The 21,919-nt window shown below is 39.2% G+C and overlaps 1 protein-coding gene across 14 annotated transcripts in view; it reads left to right on the top strand.

Annotated features, from left to right (window-relative positions):
- The window catches only part of CADPS (calcium dependent secretion activator), a 475,048-nt gene that overhangs the window by 426,150 nt on the left and 26,979 nt on the right, over nt 1-21,919 (top strand). For 13 of the 14 annotated variants that reach the window (XM_034956809.3, XM_034956818.3, XM_055110097.2 and 10 more), the window contains 2 exons: nt 1,542-1,574; nt 9,144-9,251. In XM_034956809.3, coding sequence (XP_034812700.1) covers nt 1,542-1,574; nt 9,144-9,251 — 141 coding nt within the window. The remainder of the gene's footprint in view (nt 1-1,541; nt 1,575-9,143; nt 9,252-21,919) is intronic. The other variant, XM_055110096.2, reaches the window with a different exon arrangement.

Raw genomic sequence — 21,919 nt, 5'->3', positions numbered from 1 at the left:
GATAGAATGCATTGCCCTCTCGATAATTACCTAATTGATGTGTGTTCCTTGCTTTAAAGTTTACAAAGCACTTTCTCATGTGTTTTCTCATTTCACCAAGCTTTCAGCCCTGCAAAGTACACAGTATTGTCACCTTGGTCTAGAAATCTGGAAACCAAGGCTAAGGAACTTGGCATGACTTCCCCAGGGTCAACGAATTCTGGCACTGAAAGAACTTTTGACTCTATATTCTGGGCTCTTTCCACCCCACCCTATTGGTTCATTGGCTGTTTTCTCTTGAGAGCTGACATTTTGGAAACTAGCATTGAGAAAAGAGCAACAGAGGAAATCACTCCCCTGGGTACTTTTCTGGGAGACATTTGGGTGAAGCTTGATTCCTAATATTGATCTCAGCCAAATTGCAGGAGGAAGCCTGGCTGAGATGTGAAAAGACATCCTAACTGCTTTTTGTGCATTGCAGTCTTTGTAGTTCCCAGTAAAATCAGGAAACCCTCTCTGACCCCAAATGTAGCTCCTTAGTCTTAATTGTGCCTAGAGAAACATGTGTGACCTGAGTCAAAATGAAACACACAGAATATTAAACATACTCCCATAGGCTTTATTTCTCAAACCCAGCTGTTCATTGACTTTTCACAGTACTCAGAACTCACCCACATTTGCTTATGAATTCATCGTCTTAGCTGCCATTTGTTCTGTATTTACATCCTGGGGCTAAGTGTGAATTCACCCTTATCAACCTGTGGAAATAAGCACTATTACTAATGATAACTCCATTTTGCAGATGAGGTAACAGAGGCTCAGAGAGATGAAGCAACTTGCCCAAGGTCACACAGCTTGTAAGTGGTAGAGTTGGGATTCGAACTGAGGTCTGACTCCAAACTTCATGCTCTCAAACATAACACTCTAGCACACTACCATACTCCCTCCCCACAAGACTAAAAATTTTATAACCACTTCCTGCACTTCCCATCTGGAATTTTTAGCACATAAAAGCAGGAGACATAACAGCAGCCTTTGGGCAGTTTTGAAAAGGTTCTCCTCCCCCTACCCACAGACACCATCTCCCTCTGGGTTGAGGATGTCCATCTTCCTCTTAAAAACCTGAGTTAATGAAAGCTGAGAACTGAGGTATTCAGTTATTTAGTTAGGACAACCTGCAGCCAAATTACACAAAGACCCAAGGTACGAGAAGTAACAGCAATCTTAGTTGCTTCTCTAGACTGGTAAGCCCCAGACTAATCCATTTGGGTTTAGCTAGTCACTTTTCTTTTTTTCAAAGAGAAGGAGGAAAATGTAAAGCTCCTGCTCCAGCAACAGAATCTGAATCAGTAAATTTGCGTGTGCATTCTCTCTTTCTGCAAAGCAGTGGCTATGGCTTGAAAAAATAGCAAACAGATTTTATTTTCTAGTACCTTTTTGTTTTTCCTGGTCAGCTCCATGTGCCAGCATGTTGTTTTGATTCTGATGGGGATACAGCATTGAGCAGTGAACAATTAAACATAAACACCAGCCTCACTTCCATCCTCTTCTTTCCTCTTTAGGTGAAGGCAGCTTCCAAATATGTGGATGTACCTGTGAGTATTTGAAAATTGTTTCTCGTGGGGTTTTTTTGTTTTTTTTTTTTCATTTTTACTTTTTGTTTTCATGAGAATTTTGATAGTGCTACTCATATTAATTGCTGCTAGCTAAACTGTGTGTTCCTGACTTGGATCATCAGAAAGAAGCCAAGAATATTTTGTAGTAGAATTTTTTTTTCAGATAAGAAGACGGTATGGTTTCTTTCATCAGGAAGAAAGGTCCTGTTTGAGGGTAAACCCACTTCACTTTCACTTTCATTTTCATTGGTTCCTCTGTTGTTTCATTCTGTTTTCATCATGTTCACCAACCCTCCTGTGTGCACACCTTCAGAGGAAAGCCATGAAGCTAGAAACTTGCACAAGGGTGACAGTATTTTTTGTTAGGTTGATGAAAAAGTTAATTGTGGTTTTGCAATTAAAAATGTGGAAAACATAATTTCTTTGCACCAACCTAATAAAAAAAAACAAATAAATTCTAAATTTGTTCATTTTGGGGTCAATTCTGCAATTGTTTTAAGGAAACCTCACAAAACTGCTTATAATTTAGTGCAGGCCTCATTAATGAAGAGAGCTCTCAAAGTTCACAGATAAAGCACTCGAAGTTGCCCAAAATTTACATTTAAATTGAGGTTAAGTACAACACATGAATGCTAAAGTGTAGGATTACCTGTGATAAATCAGGATACATTTATGGACAGACTTTGCCCTGCCTATTAGCAAAATAAAATTGGAGAGATTTTAATATATTCCAGTAAAGTGAAAAAGAAAATGATTTTGTTTCTCCATTTCTAACAAAAGAGGTGTGAGTCTATTATAAAATATTAAATTTAGAGAGCTTATCTCAACAGCCACCAAGGGTTTTGTACTAAGCATTTCTCATTCTGAACGTGGTTAAGTACCCCCCTTGTTCAAATACTTATTTGTTAAAATTTGTTTTTTTCTAAAAGGATTTGTATTAACATTTAAATTCATTTCCCCAGGAAGCTAAGTGTGTAATGGTTTATTGGCTTATTTCTCAAAGGAAGACAAAATAGAAAATTGGAGTGAATTTAGCATTAGCATATATTGTGTTTGTTTAATGAAAGAATGTACAATCAATAATTATGCTTTGAATTTATATGATACTTCCTATCAACAAACCTCAGACTCCTTCAGGTAGACAGTTCTTATAATGGAGAATAGAAAAAGCTCACATAACTGCAGCAGGGAGAGAAGTTAAGTAATTTACTTTCTCAAGGCTCCAAAGTATAAACTTCCCCTTCGTGGGGAGCTAACTACTCAAATTTTCTGGCCCTGTTTCTCCATCTTTAAAATGGAGATGACGATAATACCTAAGTCATGGGTTTGCTGTGCAAATTAAATGACACAACATACATAGAACATCCAGCACCATACCTGGCACTTATTAGGAATTTCAGTCCAGGAGAAGGACACACGTGGTGGTGGTAGTGTGATGTCCACACTCTATTGCATATAGATGGATGGGGGATGAATTTGCAGACATCAGCGTTGGGCTCCACTGGTCTTCAACAGTGATAGAAATTGAAATTCTCGGCTTTCGACCCAAAGATTTGGTAGCTGTGGTCTATTCTCTGTAGGATCCAGAGCAGAGGGGGTATCTCAGCCAGGTTTGAACAGGTAGCCTGTAGACAAGGCCCAAACACCTAGAGAAACTTGATCCAGCCATTGGTACTAACATCAGGGTATGTTAGATTGAACCACATGAAATTGGCATATTGGTGAGGTCAAAGAAGTCAAATATCAGCCATTTCATATGATTCGATCTAATAATTCCTGCAAGCTAGGTTCAGATTTATTATAAAGATGGGAGGGCAGTAAATGGACTCTATATCAAAATGCAGGGTGCCCTGATCTGTACTCATTAAGTGTTTATGGATTAATTATGCTAAATTAGAAGACTCGTTAGGTGGATTAGTCCATTTTCATGCTACTATGAAGACATACCAGAGACTGGATAATTTATAAAGGAAAGAGGTTTAATTCACTCACAGTTCGGCATGGCTGGGGAGGCCTCAGGAAACTTACAATCATGGCGGAAGGGGAAGCAAACACGTCCTTCTTCACAAGACAGCAGAGGTAAGAAGAATGAGTGAAAGGGAAAAAGCCCCTCATAAAACCATGAGATCTCCTGAGAACTCAATCAGTATCACAAGAACAGCCTGGAGGTAACCACCCCCATGATTCAATTACCTCCTACTGGGTCCCTCCCATGATACTTGGGGATTGTGGGAACTATAATTCAAGATGAGATTTGGGTGGGGACACAGCCAAACCATATATCATTAGGCTATGAGGAAACAAATTGAATTAGTAGAGTTTTCACACTCTGGAGGGCAGAAGAAGTTGATGCAGCATGTTCCAAAATGTGGTACATTTACCACTGATTATACAAAATATAATAACTACTATTACTGCTACTACAACCAAGCTTTATAAAGTACTCACTAAAACAGTTTACATTTTATCTTCACAATAACCTCACTTTAAATAGGAGGAAACTAAGGCACAGAGAAGTTAATTTGCTCAGGATCCCACATTGGGTTAGTAGAAGAGCTGAGATTTAAGCCAATGCCCTTATAAATTCTGCCATACTGCAAGATAATTCCAGTTAGTGCATAAACAAACACCTTGATTTGGATAGTGGTAATTATTTTAGTGCATATTAGAAAAAGTATTTTTTTTACCAGCTATTAATGACTTAGGACAAAGCTAAACTTTAAGTTGATTAACATATGCTTTAATAGCTAATAATATTATAATAAACCTTTTAGTAAATAAATAACAATGTTATAGAAAACAATAGTACATAATACACGTATATTCTATATGTACATTGTTTATATATGGTAGATAATAGTAATCATTTGCTTCTGAAATCAATCTTAGGAGGGGGTTAATATTATCATTCTGTTTTATAGCTGAGGAAACTGAGGCACAAAGAGGTTAATTAGCATGCCCAAGGTCACCTGGTGAATAAGCAGAGTGTGACTATCAGGTGCTGTCAGTTGGACCATAAAGCCTGCACTTCCAGGGGTGTGGTAGAGTAGCTAGCACTGGTTCCCAAGGTCAATTATGTGCGTCTCTCTCCAACTCCGCCTTCAATGAGAGCACATTGGTAGCTCAAAATTAGCCTTGATGGGAGTATTTACACCATGCAAATTGGTAAACAATACAAATCAGGGTGTTTTGTTTTGTTTTGTTGTTGGTTTTGAAGAGTCAGTTTATGCGGGGCGAAGCAGCTCTCGCCTATAATACCAGCACTTTGGGAGGCCAAGGTGGGTGGATCACCTGAGTTCAGGAGTTCAAGACCAGCCTGGCCAACATAGTGAAACTCCGCCTCTACTAAAAATACAAAATATTAGCTGGGTGTGGCGGCATGTGCCTGTAATCCCAGCTACCTCCTCCAGAGAGGCTGAGGCAGGAGACTCACTTGAACCTGGGAGGCAGAGATTGCAGTGAGCCGAGATTGTGCCATTATACTCCAGCCTGGGCAACAAGAGCGAAACTCCATCTCAAAAAAAAAAAAAAAAAGAGTCAGTTTCCCAGCATACCACTAACTATTACCTATTAAGTCAGCAGTCCCCAAACTAGAATGTACAGCAGCAATACTTGGCCAAAAAAAAAAAATTTCTGGTTTGTTTTTGGTTTTTATTAATTAATATATTCAGCTTTTATTATTATTTTTTAATGGGCACATAATTGTTTTTGTTTTATTAATACAGAGTCCCAGGCCCTCACCTCCAGAGATTCTGATTCAGTCATTCTGGGGTGGAGCCTGGATATTGCTTTCCATTAAGTTCTTCACATGATTCTGATAAGTAGTACAAGTTGGGAAACCAGTGGACTAAATCAGTGATTCTTGACCTTGGCTACATATTGGAAACTAGGGAGCTTTTGCAAGCATTAATGCCCAAGTCGCTTGCCAGACAAAATTGAAACAGCATCTTTGGGGTTCAGGGCCCAGACATCAGTATTTTTAAAGCTCCCCAGGTCCTTCAGATTTGCAGCCAGGCTTAAGAACCATCAGATAAAATCATTTCTCAACTCATTTCTACCTCTGAAGCCTCTGAGCTCACCTGTGTTTCCCTGTGAGGTTTTTGTTAGAACATTTAATGGTTTAGTTCCATGTGGGCACTAGCAGTTAGTCACCTTTGAGATTTGTCTCTTAACTATCCACACTACTGGAGGGAAGTTCTAGTGCCAGTCACCTAAAACATTACATGATCCCCAAAGCATATGTCTTTGTTTTAGATGTAGTTTTTGACCCGTTGGTATATGTAGGAGATTTGCATTCATAAGTAGGGCTGACTTAGGATGCTGGAAGTTTGAGCTCATTTTTCTCAAGCTCAGAAGTATTCCGGTAGGGGCAAGTTCAGATTAAAATGTTCTTCTTTTTCTGAGCCACAGGGTAGCTTATTCACAAATTATGTCTTCCACACATGGATGCAGTTAACTATACAGATATTTGTTTAAGTGTTTTCTAAAATCTATGTCATATTCAATCAGTCTGTCCAAGCCACATTTAAAATACACAATGTCATTATGAGATATTAAAAAACATCTAAAAGTTTGTCCCAGTGTGTGCGGGTAGCACAATGATATAAAAGCATAATTTAATAGTATCAGCTGTCTGGTCAAGTATATTTTCCAGCTATAACTAAGGGTTAGCTTGTTTGTGAACAGTTTTTCTTTTAATTGTTTTGATTGGAAATCTACTTGAAATGCATTACACATCCTTCTTGCCTTTTTAAACAGGGTACTGACTATAATCTTTTCTCAATGACTCAGGATCACCATTGTGACCGTGTCTTTCCCCAGTGGCTGCATAGTGACCCACTCCCCCCCAGGGCCTCCCGAGATATAGGGGAGGCTTGCCCCTGCCCTCGATAGTCCCAAACCCCAGCGGTTGGTGAGTCTGCGTGTCTGGTGTTGCAGTTGGGCAGCCTCCTCCCTCACCGTCAGGCATAAGGAAAAATGATGGCTCTCTCTTATCTGCACAGTTTTTTCAAACAATCCCCCTCTTCCCTATTTCTGCTGCATCAAGGGATGGAAACCAAACTTGTTGGAACTGGTTGGGAGTGGGAGCTTGAGGACTCCATTATGAGAAAACTACACATGTTTTGTGCTGAGGCTTTATCATTTTTATTTTGACGTTGGCTCCTCCGAGGTCCCCTTTACTTCTTGGTTCTAGAGTAGATTCTAAAGGTAGGTAAGGCTGTGGAATGGTATAATATTATGGGGGGGGGGAATCATAGTAATTCATGTTTGTATTACAATATATGGCTTTCAAAACATTTTTACATACATTATTCTAGCTGATGACCATAACAGTCCTTGGAGGTAAGTAGGGGAACTGTTAGTAATCCCATTTTATAGATAGCATAACTAAGGCCCAGAGAAGTTTTTTTTAAACTCTTCTTTTACAGAAAAGTTTAAGTGATATTCACAAATTCCAATTTGTGGGAGATCCAGTAAAAATCCATGCAGTGTGACTGAAGAGCTTGAAAAAGGAGGTGGAGAAAGGATTTGCTCATTCATTCTTGAATTTGTCCATTCAGCAAATACTTACTGGGCCCCTACTATATGCTAGGTACCATTTTGTATGCTGGGGATACAATAGAAAACAGGCCAAACAAAGTTCCTGGGTCCATGAAGCTTATGTTCTAGTGGGATAAGAGAGGCAACAGACAAACAAATAGTATATAATACAACATCAGCTATTGGTAAGTGCTATTGGAAAAAGAAGAGTCAAAAGGGAGCAAATCATGGAGTTTCTTAACTACATGGGTAAGATGAACCACACTGATTTTTTAAAATACCAGAGTTTTTAAAACTTGAATGAAATGCCCCTTTGAAGACAGTGAAATTTCTTGAAAAGAGAAGGAGTGATGCAAATACGCATCATTGTAGATTACTGTTTCTTCTAACATTTTGGGTTACTGATAGATCTGCCGCACTTGACTTTGCACCTTAGCTCTAAGATGGTTGCATGTGCCCAGGAAAAGGCCATATTGCCACAAGCATCACCAGGGGAGAAATAGAAACAATAATAAGTTTCTCAAGTCCCCCAGGTAGAGATCCCCATCCCTACTGAGAATGCCCTTTGATGCGCAGTCGCCAAAAGGAGAGAAGGAGAGAGGTGCCTGCTTAGAACTGATAGCTATCACTTACATCTCATTGGAGAACCTCTATTGTTTTGTATCATAAAACTGCAACAATTATAGGACCATCATGGAACCTGCTCAATCCATTTGCTGAAAATTGTTTGAAAGTGTAACACTTGACTACTGTGGCTTTGGGTTGTCCTCATTGTTTTTCAAATTAATACCTTGTCATTGTTTCAGCAGGTGTTAAGAAATGTTACTAGCATCCCAGGGGCCAAGCATTGGCCCTTTGCTTGATAATTGTTTGCTTTGTGTCAGGAAAAAAAAAAAATACAGTCCTACTGTTTCTAAACCTTCCTCATTTTCACCCTGGAAATTACACAGAAGTGTTAACTAACTTCAATTTACAGTGCCTGACAGTCACGTCTAGTAGAGAATGATACTTTGTGATCTAAGGTAAATCACAGTAATGAAAACTAATCTTTTTAGTTATTAGCAAACATATATATCTACTGTGGAAATTTGAGGGGTTTGTGGCCACTCTCCTAATGACCTATATTACAGTGTTTTAATAGGTTTCTTTGGAGATAACTTTGATTGTGACATCTCAAGCAGAGTGCTTTCTGAGTTTCTTTTTTTTTTTTTTTACTTCCCTACAATAAATCATTTCCTAACTGCAGGATGAACCACCAGCTTACCTTTCCAGAAAATCTGATTTATTTAAAAATCAAATCCTCTCCTCCTTCCCCTGCCTTTTGTTTTCTTCTCTTCTTCTTCTTTTTAATCCTTGGACTTTAAGGCTGCATTGGAAGCAAAGACAAATGGTTTAGTGTCTCCTCTGAGTGAACTAATTAATTAGCAAATACTATATCCACTCAGGTTAAGCTATACACACACACACACACACCCACACCCACACACACACACACACACACAAAATGAGACTTGGGTAGAAGAGGTATAGATTGAAACACAATTTTTTTTACTTAGTACTTTCTCAATATTTTAAAAGAGGAAAAAGGAATGGGAAGTTCCATCACCCTTCTGATAATATATTAAGGACAGTGGAAAACAGTATGTTTGGGTAATCTTTAATGCAGGTTTCAATCCAAGGCAAAGTCAGAGAACATCTGTGGGTTATGCAGTAAAGATTTATCCATTAGATAAATTTGCCAGGAAAAAATTTATCATAGAAAAAATATTTATAAAATCCTACAATCTCAATGCCCTTCTTAGCCAGGCTTGATTTCTGGAAAGAGGAAGCAGTTCCAATATCAATTCCTACCAGCCCAGGCTGTGGACAGCAATCCCATGCCTACAAAGGTGATCCAGCAGAAGCATCTCAGGGTGTGTGAGGGCAAGTAGAGGGTAAAAGTGAATGGTAAACAAGGAAGAGTGGCTGTCTGAAAATTCGTTTTCATGTTTTCCTGTTTCTTTACAGAAACCCGGGATGGACGTGGCCGACGCCTACGTGACTTTCGTCCGCCATTCTCAGGATGTCCTGCGTGATAAGGTCAATGAGGAGATGTACATAGAAAGGTTATTTGATGTAAGTAAATGCCTTCTCCTCCTTGAAAACCAAGGAGGAGACCCTCCAAAATGTGACAAAATAAGAGACAGGAGGATAAGTCACATTTTGAGAAAATGGATTGGTTCTGATTCAGACTAAATCTTTTCCTCTCCCTCTGCCTTAGGCTCTTATCTGTCTTGTGTCTGTTCTGAACCCACTCTGGTGTGGCAGTGTCTCAGTCCCAATCTGTGTGATACGTAGGACGGCACACAGCCTCTCGGCAAGCAGGCTCATTCCTGCACGAAGCTTGCAAGGCAGCTTTCTCTAACTGGCAAAGACCTTTCTTGGTCATGGTTTTCCTCCTTGCAATCTGGCCTCACTTTAGGGAGATATTCTCATCAGGGAGGCTGAGACCAACTCCCTCTCCTGGGGGTGGCGCCTCCCTGACACCAGCTGTGGTGTGCAGATGTGCAGTAAATGTCGCATCGTTATCACTTCAAAGATAATTTCATTCCTGGAAGACTCGAAATCCTTACCCTGGGTTTTGGCAAACACTTACATTAGAGTTGCTCAGTCAGTTGCAGCTTTAAACCATGGTGCCCCCTGCCCACCCAGGCCAGCTGATAATTTATGAGAAGCAGGTGTACAAAGAATGAGTACATTGGGCTGCGAACCCAGATCAAACTTCAGAAAATGCAGATTACCAAGGGTTAATCATTTTTGAGCAATCTTATTTCCACTGGGACTGCATCTGCACAGCAAAGCAAGCCACTGAGGCAAAAAGAAAAAAAAAAAAAGGAACCTGCTTCAGTCTCAAATTGCCTGTCTCTTTTAGGCCAAAGCAGATGGGGCTACCTAATTTAGCCAGATATTTCATCTCGGGTTTCCACCGAATTTGCCAGTGTAGACCCGGCCAGAGTGCATGGAAGCTCATGTTCTTGTCTCCCTGTGGCTCTGAGTGTGCAGCCTACTTCTGTCTTGTGAAACGTGAGCTCCTCCTGTCCAGGTTTCCATATTTTTAGTGCCAATGCGAACATTAATGTTTTGGTCTACTATGGAATCCATGTTTCTTTTTTTTTTTTCTGTGATTGTGTTCAGCAATTTACATTGAGTTTGTGTGTGTGTGTGTATGTGTGTGTGTTTTTGTTCCACAGCTAAGTGAGCTCATTGTTGGCACCGCTTTCTGATTCTGCGGCTTCTGACTTTTATATGCTTTGTCTTCCAGCTCATTTGCTTTCCTCGTGTGTTGAAAGGCTCCTTTCTTTTTTTTTTTTTCTTTTCTTTTCCAATCATCCCCTTTCTGTGCTTGATAGCCCTCTTTCCCCTGCATCACCTTTCCTCGACAAAACCCTTCTTACTTTTTAATTCCCACCCATCCTCTCTCAGATAAAAATGGAACTTATCTCTCATGTCAAATGTTTTATCACATTATATCAAGTGGCATGAATTAGAATCAAATAATCTTCCTGTGTACATCTTCTAGCATGACCCACATCCACTGAGAATGCCTCATACATGCATAAAGCTCACCAGCGGGTCCTCCCCCTTCTCTGCATGCATGCCTTATATGAAAGTACTGAGCCTAGAATGTCCGGGGCACAATCACCATCCAATAGGCATTGAAAACAGAGACAGGCAGGACCCTCGGGTCTGCAGTTAGGAGTGTGGACACTCTGCCCATCTCCATTGAATTAAATTCCAAACCACAAATATTCACGAAGCCTGTGGGTTGTTCTTTTCAATGCCTAGGTTGCCTTTTTTTTTCCTTTGATCAGTATCTTCCGATTCTCAGTTTTATGTGGCCCGTGTGTACGTGTGTGTGTGTTACTGTGTGAGTGTGTGAGATTAACCAATAACCTTGTGTTCTCTAAAACTTAAATCTAGTACTGAATTTGATGTTTAATCTGCAGTTTAGCTTGTTACTTAATTGATAAATAATCCACCCTTGCCTCTCTTTTTTTAAAATTAGAAGTACAAGCAAGGTAGCCTTGCTGAACGCAGCAAGGCACATTATCTCTTTTGTGGCTGTTCTTAAAGGAAAGTGCAACCAAATCTTCATTTAAAAAGGAAAAGTGCAGCCTTGGCTAGTACAGGTGGTAAAACTGGACTTGCCTGACTGTTGAAGACCACAGGCAAAATTCAAGCCCTCCAGCCTTTAATGTAAATTAATAGTAAAAAGAAATATTACTGAGAATATTTTTTTCCGAAAGCAAGTTATAGTTAGGGACATTCAAAAATTCACAAGTACCTCCAGTCCCTTGTTGAATTCCACTGGCCAGCATAAAATAGCATCAGTAACATTGTGGAAACCCCCACAATTTAGTCTGATGTTGTCCCAATTTGGTTTTCCCAATAGAATCTTAGTTATACCCTCCTGAGTATATCTGATTGTAAAGGCTTAACTATTACAATCACTCACTGCACATCACTCCCGGCCCCATGGAAAAAAAAATTTTTTCAGGAGCTTATTTACATATAACAAGTTTCTTTGCCATTTACTTTCTTACTTTCTAAATAACCTGATCTCCTAATTTACAGAATATTGGTGCTAGGCAACCTAACTGATGTAGTGCAAAAAAAGTTATTGAATCTGTCATGGATTTAAAACATTTGTCATTTTAAAAACCCAGAGCTTCTCAAAAAGCTTCATTACCATGCAGCCTTAGTAATTTAATTCAGTACTTACTGTTTTTCTATAATCTAGCAGCAAAACATCAGATTACCAACATGTTTGATTATTTTCGGCTTCTGTTTCCTCAAGCATGGTGTTTATTTCTTTGTGTACATGCTCTGCAAATCTCTTGTGTCCACCAAGCTAAACAAGGGAATAGGAATATCAAGGCAGAAGGGTCTGTGAAAGCTGCCACTCTAAATTTCTTGCTGCAAATGAACTTATTCTTTAAATCCCATTCCTTAATGATAGGGGTCCTGGGGCAAGTTTCTAAACAATTGGCAGAAACCTATTGAGAAAGACTTGTTGCTCTGTGAGATTTTTCTTCCAAATCGTTGCATTTTGATAAATGGCAAAAATGAATAATAGCAAATTAACATTTTGAATGAAGAAAAAAATATATATCTCCGAGATTGTTTGCTGTTTGGGGGTTGTTGATTCTGACTGTTGTGTCATTCTCTGGTTTTTAGTTCCTGCTGGCATCTGTCATTCAGAGGCATGTTCTAAGAGTTCCTGTTGTTTTTAACTGTGTTTCAAGTCTCAGTTTTATTTACCTGATAAGTCCTTTAAGTTGTTGCTGTTTGGTATTGTTCCTGTTTTTGCCCTTCTGAGTGTGCCCTTGTAGAAAAGGCTGGATGGTTTTAGTGTGTGTTTGTATTTGAGAATATTTGGATTAATAGCTGGTCATTTAACGGTGCATTTTCTGCTTTAACTAGGCCCCTACCCAGTGCTCTCTGAGCTAGTTTTCTCTCTGCCACGTCATTGTACTTTTGGCTGGAAGTGGGTGCTTGTGGGAGATTATCGGCATAGCATTTGGGACTCTATATTTGATGTTCTGCATTTTTATCTATTTTATTACGTAACTTAAGAACAGGCTTTCCAAATTCATCTTCACCGATTTTTTTTGTTTTAACCAAGCATTCTCTAGGTTTATTGGAGAAATACATTTGGACATAATGTTGCCTAACTGGGTTGCTTTTGCCATTAAGATTTCTTTGTTTAGTAATATAATTGATTTACCTAGTCTTTCTATAAAATACTAATGACTTTTTTGATAACGCACCTAAGAAAAAAACTAACCAATCCAAGACAAAGTGCTGATCAGAAAAGAATCGGCAAACTGTTTCCCATAATATTTCAGATGTGCAGCTGGACATTTTTTATCTGTGTTTTTATATTTTTTCATAAAAAATGAAGTGTAATTGTATATTGTTTTCAGTTGCTGCAAAATAACAGTTTATAACATTTTGAAACAAAACATTCTGAGATTTAAAGCAAGAGAATATTCCAATATACACAAAAACAATGAATTCAAATAGATTAAAGATGCTGAATTTTTAAAAGAAGATCAGACTGCTGTGAGACTCAAGTGGAAGCTTAGCCTTCTTGAAAATTATTGCTGACATTCAAAGAAAATATAAAACATGGATATGAAATAATCTCCATATTCCTAAAGCAGCAGCTACAGAGGAAAGCACAAGCTCAAGAAATAACTTGAAGACAGTGATTTAAAGTTGGAGTGTCCATAAATCATGCAGATGGCTTTTCCCTCCTTCTCTAGTGATTAATTCAACATCTTCCCCAAAATAAAAACATGCTTTTTGAAATTAGAGATCAGATCATCAAGAGAAGCACCTAAGATTTCAAGGTCTAAACAAAAATTAATTTTCTTTCTTCCTTGTACTTCTTGAAGACACAGACTGAGAAGAAAATCGGGATTAAAAGAGATGTGCTTAGGGTGAATTCATCTGCTTAAACCTCACAGGCTCGGAGATGAGTGATTAAAAAGCCATCTCGAACTTGGATGGAATCCACATTGGTAGTAATGCCGCATCCGCACTGGCTTTCTTCAGGCCCCGTGTCATTGTGAACCAGGCCTAGGGAACATTTGACTGGAGATGATACATGGATTATATAGGTCAATTATACACTTAATCTGCCTTCTGGAGGATTAAGTATTTGCAGATTGACTCTGCATTTGGCTTCTCCGTGGCAGTTATCAGATCAGGAAAGGGCCTCTTACCAAACCGCCTCATAAGAACTTAATCAAGCAGTGTGGTCAGCTTCGGAAGGGGCTGCTGCTCAGTATTCTTTGCCTCGCACGGATTTTAATTTGCTGTTCCATTTTCAAATCGTGTATTTGTCCAGTTTGTGTGGCAGAACAATAATTGAGTGTGACTATTTCCCTTGAAAAGGGTAATTTGAAACATGAAACCTTTGCCTGTTAAAATATATTTGCTATATTTATATATGAAACCACAGATAACCTTATTTTAACAACCTTATTAAATTACTAAAGCACCATACATGTGAGCATATATCAATCAAAGTAGGAATCATCCTGCTGGAGGATGAAAGTACCAAATAATAGGCTACAAGGAGGACATGACACTATATCTGTAAGGTATATCACCAGCTGTCCAGGTAAGGGAAACCACTTCCAAAAATATGAAGTGGGGAGAGGTGCGTAGGATTCACTAACACAATAAGTTGCACTTCTAAGGGGCTGATTAAAGAAATTCAAGGCATATGGCATTCTAGACACTGAGACAGTGAGTTATCTCCTCTCTAAGCAATAAGCAGACGTGAGTGCCCTGAATGGGACTTACTGTGCAGTGATCATGGGCCCTGCCTCTGGAACCTTCAGACCTGATCCTTACTAGCTGGGTGACCTTGAACAAGGCATTTAATCTCTAAGAGCCTCAGCTGATTCATCTATATAACAGGGATGATAATCGTGGAGTTATTATGAGGGTGAAATGCCATATGAATCTGCAGCATCGAGCTCTGAGGAAGCACTGGTAAGTGTTAGCCACCACCACCATCATCATCACTATCATCATCATCATCAAAATGGAAATGCTTTTCCCAGCCTTCTTTTTTTCCTTGTTAAGCAAAGTTTCATATTCATGTTAAGGTGCTATGAGTCTCCCCATCACTTTAAGACATTAACCCCAAGCTTGCTTAGAATTGCTTGATGTAGAGCAGCCTGGTACCTTTTTTACTTTTGGTAAAACATCTTCCTGAAACAGGCAAAATATTGATGGTCAGGAGTGGGGCTTTGAAGTAAGACAGACAGAAGGAGGAAACTTGGTTTTGCCACTTTCGAGCTTTCTAACCTGGGGTCAATTATTTCACTTCCCTAAGCCTCAATTTCCCCATCTGTAAAGACACTGGCTTCTTACAGTTTTCGTGAGGACTAAATGATATAATGAATGTAGACAGACGTAGTTAAAAGTTCAATGAGTCTTTTATCATCATCATCCTTATCATCTCATAGAACTACTTGTTCCTTCAAGTGATTTTGAAATAGCCTAGCTCTACCCCCTCAACAAAACTACACTGCATTGCCAAATAAATCAGAATTAACCTTCGGAACTTCAGGGTTTTGGGGGGTGGGGGCAGAGAGAGGGAGGGAGTAATTAATACCTTTTACTATTAAAATGCAGTATATGTATATTGTAGACATTTAGAAAATATAGCTAACCAAAAAATAAGAAGATTAAAATGTTGTGTTCCCAGCGCCCACAGATTATTATCAGTGGGGTTTTAAAAATCTTTTTCTATATAATTATATATATATAATGTACTTTTTTTCTAAAATGAGTAAGCAAAAAAATTGCTTTTTATAGTTAATGGTCACTATTTCCCATGCCAGTAAATTTTCCTCTAATACACTGTATTCAAAATTACCCACTTGTCACCAAAATATTCTTTACAGCTGGTTTGTGCAAACCAGGATTTGATGCAGGGCAAGGTTGTGATGCCCCTTAAATTTATTTTGAACCAGCACTGGCCCTTTTTTCATGATCTTGACTTGTTATAGGGACTGCCGTGCCAATTGTTCTGCAGACTGGAGGAGTTTATTACTATCTAAACATAGAACTGATTTGCTGAGAAAAAAAAAAAATCAAGCTGAATTCAACCAAGTAGTTCTTTTAAACATAATTAGTAACTTAGCAGAATTCAACCAGGGTTTTTTTTTTTAAGCTGTTCTCTGTATGTAAGGAAAACTTCTGAAGCTAGTTTAAAAAAAAAAGATTGAGGGGGGGCTAAACTGTAAAAAACTCACAGAGGCCAGAGTACAAGGTGGCCATGTGAAGACATACAGAGATTTTAACTACTGGAATAAGGCACAGCTATCTGAGCTGGGTGGGTAAATCAGAGGGTCACAGTCCAGCATTTCTTGTGTCACTGTAACTGCTTTGAAGTCTTAGACTGGTGACTTTGACACACACATACCCAAACTATTGGGAAGGGTCCTTTGTTAATTCTACTGGGATTTTCCCCGAGGTTATCAATCTGAAATTAAGCCCTCCAAATCAGTCTGAAGCTGAGCTTTTCCATACTCTTTAGATCAAATTTTAATTGAACTGTGACCTCATCTCTATCCTCAATTATGAAGCTAAAGAGCATGTCTGCCAGGCTACTAGGACATCCCTTAGAATCTCTGAGATTATGTGTATTGAAACCAGAAAGCTAATCCAAATGAACTGGGAAAGGCAGTTACAGGAAGAAGAGACAGTTGATTCTTTCATCTATTTTTGAGCCCCAAAGTAAACTCTGGCAGTTAAGTCATACCCTAGGCCATGCATTACAGCTGTAGAGTGTCATTTCCCAAAAGGAATACAGAAACTGGAGACAAGTTGGAGGGAAATGAGAAACCCATCACTCACCTTGATTGGTAACATTACCTACTAAATATTGTTACATAACGGGTATCTATATATATATATGATATATATATTTTAAAATAGGGTGTGTGTGTATGTGTATGTATGTATGTAAGATATATACCTTATTAGGGAGTTAAGTTTCCTTGGCAGAGGAAAACCATGTATTCAGTCCCAATCTAAGCTCTGTTTGGATTCTTGGAAGTGAACCTCAGGATACTTCCAAGCTAAAATTAAAAAACAATCCAAGTTCGTTTTCATGACTTATGCCCTCCAGTGCCACTCAAATTCCCAGTGTCTTCATGCTTTCTGCAACTCCCACCATCCAAATCTGCTTTTAACAGATTTGATAATTCCTCTTCTATTAGGATGAGAGGAGATGAACAGAGTGTTTTGGTGCTTTTCTGATGCCCTATTGCAGTGAATAGTATTCAAATGTCAATCCCCTTTTCCCCATGGGCTTCACAATTACAAGTAAGTGATAACAATTAATTACTTTGCTTTTGGAGTCTTAGGTATAGAAACACATTTCCATTCCACATGGACTTGGGAATGCTTTACTCCATGCCTGGGTAATTTGAACTTTCAGCAATCCTGCATACAAAAAAAGATAAGGGGCATTAACAGATTTGGATTAATCATGTTAAATGGGTTATTACTATCCAAAAGAAACTGAGGGGTTTTTTGTTGGTATTCTCACAGATTTACATTTCTGTAACATATCTTCAAGTAGTTTTCTAATCTAGCTATTTCCTTCCAAAGCCATTCATAGAAATAGATCTCTCTTACTTTCAGGCAAACCTTACATAAAGCCAGTCTTGAATTTTCTCTGGAGCTTGTAGGCAATGAAGAGTTTTGCTAAGTGTCTTTATCAGAACAGCTTTCTGTGTTCCAGAAGACATTTGGTGAAGACAGTTAATTTGTTTTCCTTTCCAGAGGAGAATGTTCCATTAATCATTCTAAGAAGCCAAGCTGATTGCTCTGTTACGTTAAGGTCACAGTATTCTTGTTAACATGACCCACACAATACTTCTGTGTCTTAGAACAGGGTTTTTTTTTTTTCTTATGGCAGACTTACGGCATGGAAGCAGTAAGCGACAGACTCAAACACAGTACACATGTGCAAGTACACGTGTACACACACACACACACACACACACACACAAACACACAGAGTAGCCAAAGCACATTTTGTGGAACAAATATTATCACATTGCATTGCAGGAGACGAGCTGTGCTAAATCCTCAAATACTTCTCATTTATTAAACAAGTAACTATTTCTCTCCCTGCTGGGCTCCAGATAGGCTATCAAAAGATTTCACGATCAATACCTAGATACATAGTTACTGCTCTAATTATTTTAATGAGTGAATTTAAATTTTGCATAGGTTCTTGCTATTCAAAATGTGATCCACAGGCCCTCAGCATCAGCATCATCTGGAAGTTTTTAAGAGATATATAGTCTCAGCCCTAACCCCAAACCAAATGAATCAGAATCTGCGTTTTAACAAGAGTCTCTTTGATTCAAGTGCACATAAAAGTTTGGCAAATAGTGGGCAAGATCAATTACTTCAAACTTATTTGCCCCAACTCACAATAAGAAAGAAATTTTACATTGCAACCCAGTGTGCGTGTACACACACACGAAACAAAAGTTTATAAAACAATATTTATGTGATGCATTCTGATAGTTCCTGATATTACCACTGAATTTCAAAAATTTCAGTGGTAACAGATAAAATGATTCTACTACACACAAATAAGTTTACAATCCTCAGTTTCAAAAATACTTCTAAAGCAAAGTTTCTCGTCTTTGGCACCACTGACATTTTGAGTCAGATAATTCTTTGTTGTAGAGTGCTAGTCTGTGTATTAAAGGATGTTGAGCAGCATCCCTGGTTTCTACTCTAGACACCAGTAGCAGCCACTGTCCTTCTCAAAATGAAGAAAATGTCTCCAGATATGGCCAAATTTCCCCTGGGGGGCAAAATCATCCCCATTTGAGAACCACTGATCTGCACGAACTAGAAAAGAGGTTACCACTAAATGTATACAGGTAGCCCTTCCTCTCTGGATGTAATACAGCCCCCTGCCACTGCCATCATCACACAAAAATGCGATGAGTATGATGTAGCAACAACAAAGTCGAGCTTAGGAATTGTTAAAATGATTACTCAAGAAGTCCATGTGTCCATCTGGGAGTTAGCTTGGGAGCCTTTGCCAGTCTCTGAAGGAGATTATGTTTGGAGGACTCCATGCAATGATGGGAAAAGCTTGTTAGACATCCAGGACCCTCTTCTCCCCTGACTGTATCCAGAATAGTCCCACTTGGAGCCAAAGGAAGGAACTGGAACAGCACGTTAGATCAGCAATACAGCTTCCCACTTTGGCCTCCCTTGATTACTTCTCTTTCCTTTCCTTTTTATAATTCCACCCGGACCTCAATTTAAAAAAAAAAAAAAAAAAAAAAGTCTTGCTTCCACCAGGTGGCTGCAAGTTATTTTTGTGTGTCCAAAAACCTGAAAAGAAGGCTCAACTTAAATACTTCATTCATTCCAAATTCCCAATTCAGAAGAGAACAGTTAACAGCCTCCTGTTCTTCTGTTAAGCTCCTGCTGAGTTGACTAAAAATCCAGTTAATAGAGTCTAGTGATTTGCCTCCAGTGTGAATATTCCTGTATCAAAAGGCTTACAATGATAGTGTCACTTGCCATATTGGGCTGCCTTGACTGCCTTTGGCAGAATTTTCCATTCTGACCATCCCTGGACTAAAGCCAGTTATACCAACAAAGCTCCAGGTCTTGCCCAGGATGGGAGTATTATTAATTACCAGATCTGTATGCCAACCAAGGTATAAAGCCCCTCTCATTATTTGTGTAGAAAAAAAGATTTTTTTTTTAGAAAAGAACAAATAATATGTAAAGTAAGCAAAGTTAAATGCATGAGTTGCTTTCTAGTGAAATTTCTTTAAAATCATCTTTTAAGGAAGAGAAATATCACTCCCTTTTGTTCAGAAAATTCATTCTTTGCCCTAGGAAATCATCCTGTTAAAGAGAAAAGACTCAGTTATTAGGTGCTTCATTAGTTTGGGGAACTCTGAGTTAGTGCTTCTACCGGGGGGGTGATTTTTGTCCCACAGAGGACTTTTAACCATGTCTGGAGACATTCCTGGTTGCTACAACTTGGGGGTTGGGGGCATGTTACTGGCATCTAGCAAGCAGAGGCCAGTGCTGAACCTCCTGTAGTGCACAGGACAGCCCCTACAGTAAAGGATGATCCAGCTCAAAATAGCAATAGTGTAGAGAGATTGAAAAACCATGCTCTAGATGATACTTCCACCGACACAAATCATTTGTCTTTAGTGAATGGATTATTTGAGTTTAAATCATGAGCATGATCTGTGGGACTCCAGTGACTGTCTCTAAGGGATATTCTACCTGGTAGATATCTCGGGAACTCGTCTCAGAAATCCTTTTGACAAGCTTCATCCAAAAACATGTTTTTAGGAGCTAAAAAATAAAAAGCAATTATTAACACCTAATTTTGCCAACTTGAACTTAACACTCACCCATCTATAGTTCCCATGGAGCATTAATGCTTCAACAGAAACTCAGATCTTGTCAGTTCAATGAGTCACTACAGCCTCCTTCTACTGAAAGGTGCCCTGTCAACTTTTCTTTTTTTTTTCTTTTTTTTTTTTTTTTTTTGATACGGAGTCTCGCTCTGTCACCCAGGCTGGAGTGTAGTGGCGCAATCTCTGCTCACCACAAGCTCTGCCTCCCGGGTTTATGCCATTCTCCTGCCTCAGCCTCCCTAGTAGCTGGGACTACAGGCGCCTGCCACCACGCCCAGCTAATTTTTTTTTTTTTTTTGTATTTTTAGTAGAGACAGGGTTTCATCGTGTTAGCCAGTATGGTCTCGATCTCCTGACCTCATGATCTGCCCCCCTCGGCCTCCCAAAGTGCTGGGATTACAGGAGTGAGCCACCACGCCCGACCGCCCTGTCAACTTTTCAAGGGACTTGTTTCTTTATATCGAGCAGATGTTAGGAGCATAGGCTTTGCAGTCAGACATTTCTAAGTTTAATTCCTGGGTCTGCCACTTACTAGCTGTTTGACATCGGGTAAGCTACTTTACCCTCTCCAAGACTCAATTTTCTTTTCTGTAAAAAAAGTGGATAAAAACAGTAGGTAGCTTTTTGAATTAGGAGGACTAAATGAGGCGATGCCTCTAAAGCACAAACCACAGTGCATGGTACATAGAAATGACTCCATGAATATCTCTTCTTATTGTTGTTGTCATCAGTAGTGGTAGTGGTGTAAAAAACCAACACACGGCTGGGCTCGGTGGCTCACGCCTGTAATCCCAGCACTTTGGGAGGCCAAGGCGGGTGGATCACGAGATCAGGAGATTGAGACCATCCTGGCCAACATGGTGAAACCTCATCTCTACTAAAAATACAAAAATTAGCTGAGCATGGCAGCGCATGCCTGTAATCCCAGCTACTCCAGAGGCTGAAGCAGGAGAATTGCTTGAACCTGGGAGGTGGAGGTTGCAGTAAGCCGAGATCGTGCCACTGTACTCCAGCCTGGCGACAAAGCTAGACTCTATCTAAAAAAATAAATAAATAAAAAACAACACACACCCCACACCCTTTCCTAATACTAAGGTAGGCTTTGCAGCGGAGAGAAAAGTAGCGATACATTCCACACCAACAGGGATCTTTACCAGTGATGAAATGATCAGAAAACATGATAGCAAGTAGCAGAGAGCTCAGTTGTGCCACAGTATCGCTAAAGGAAATCTTTCTTAGACTAAAGTAATATCCCAGTGAGATGGAAGCCTCAAAGAAGGTGCGCCAGGAGGCAGGACTGGGCTTAATCTACAGATGTCCAGGATTTGGGGAGGCGAAAGAGGCAGGAGTCTATGCTTAGGCACTAAGCAAGGAAACATTATTGCTTCCTTTGGGAGTGTCCCTGACTTACCAACACTGTATCTTCATTAGCCTTAACAGAGCTTCTCCTTGGAAATATTCTTTCAGAAATTACACTATTCACTTTTAAACAAAGGATGGCTTCCACCCAGTTATGATGACTCCAATCTAGGCATGTAGGTACCTGCTTTGTAGGCATTCGCTGCTCGAGAAACTTGAGGGCTAAATTCTTTTTATATGTGTGTAATTTTGTCTTTTAATGTTTGCTTCTTAACCAGGGGTGTGCATCAGAACTACATATGTACTTTTTTATTTTAAAAATGTACTCATTCCAGTTGTACATTAAATATTCTGATTCGGTAGATCTAAGGTAGGGATTAGACATCTGTTTTTAAAATAAGTTCCGAGAGTTTAATCTGGTCAAGAACC

This window comes from Pan paniscus, chromosome 2 (assembly GCF_029289425.2).
Source record: "Pan paniscus chromosome 2, NHGRI_mPanPan1-v2.0_pri, whole genome shotgun sequence".
NCBI classification, from domain to species: domain Eukaryota; kingdom Metazoa; phylum Chordata; class Mammalia; order Primates; family Hominidae; genus Pan; species Pan paniscus.
Note: the sequence above shows the minus strand (reverse complement) of the source record. Positions and strands in the feature narration are given on the sequence as shown.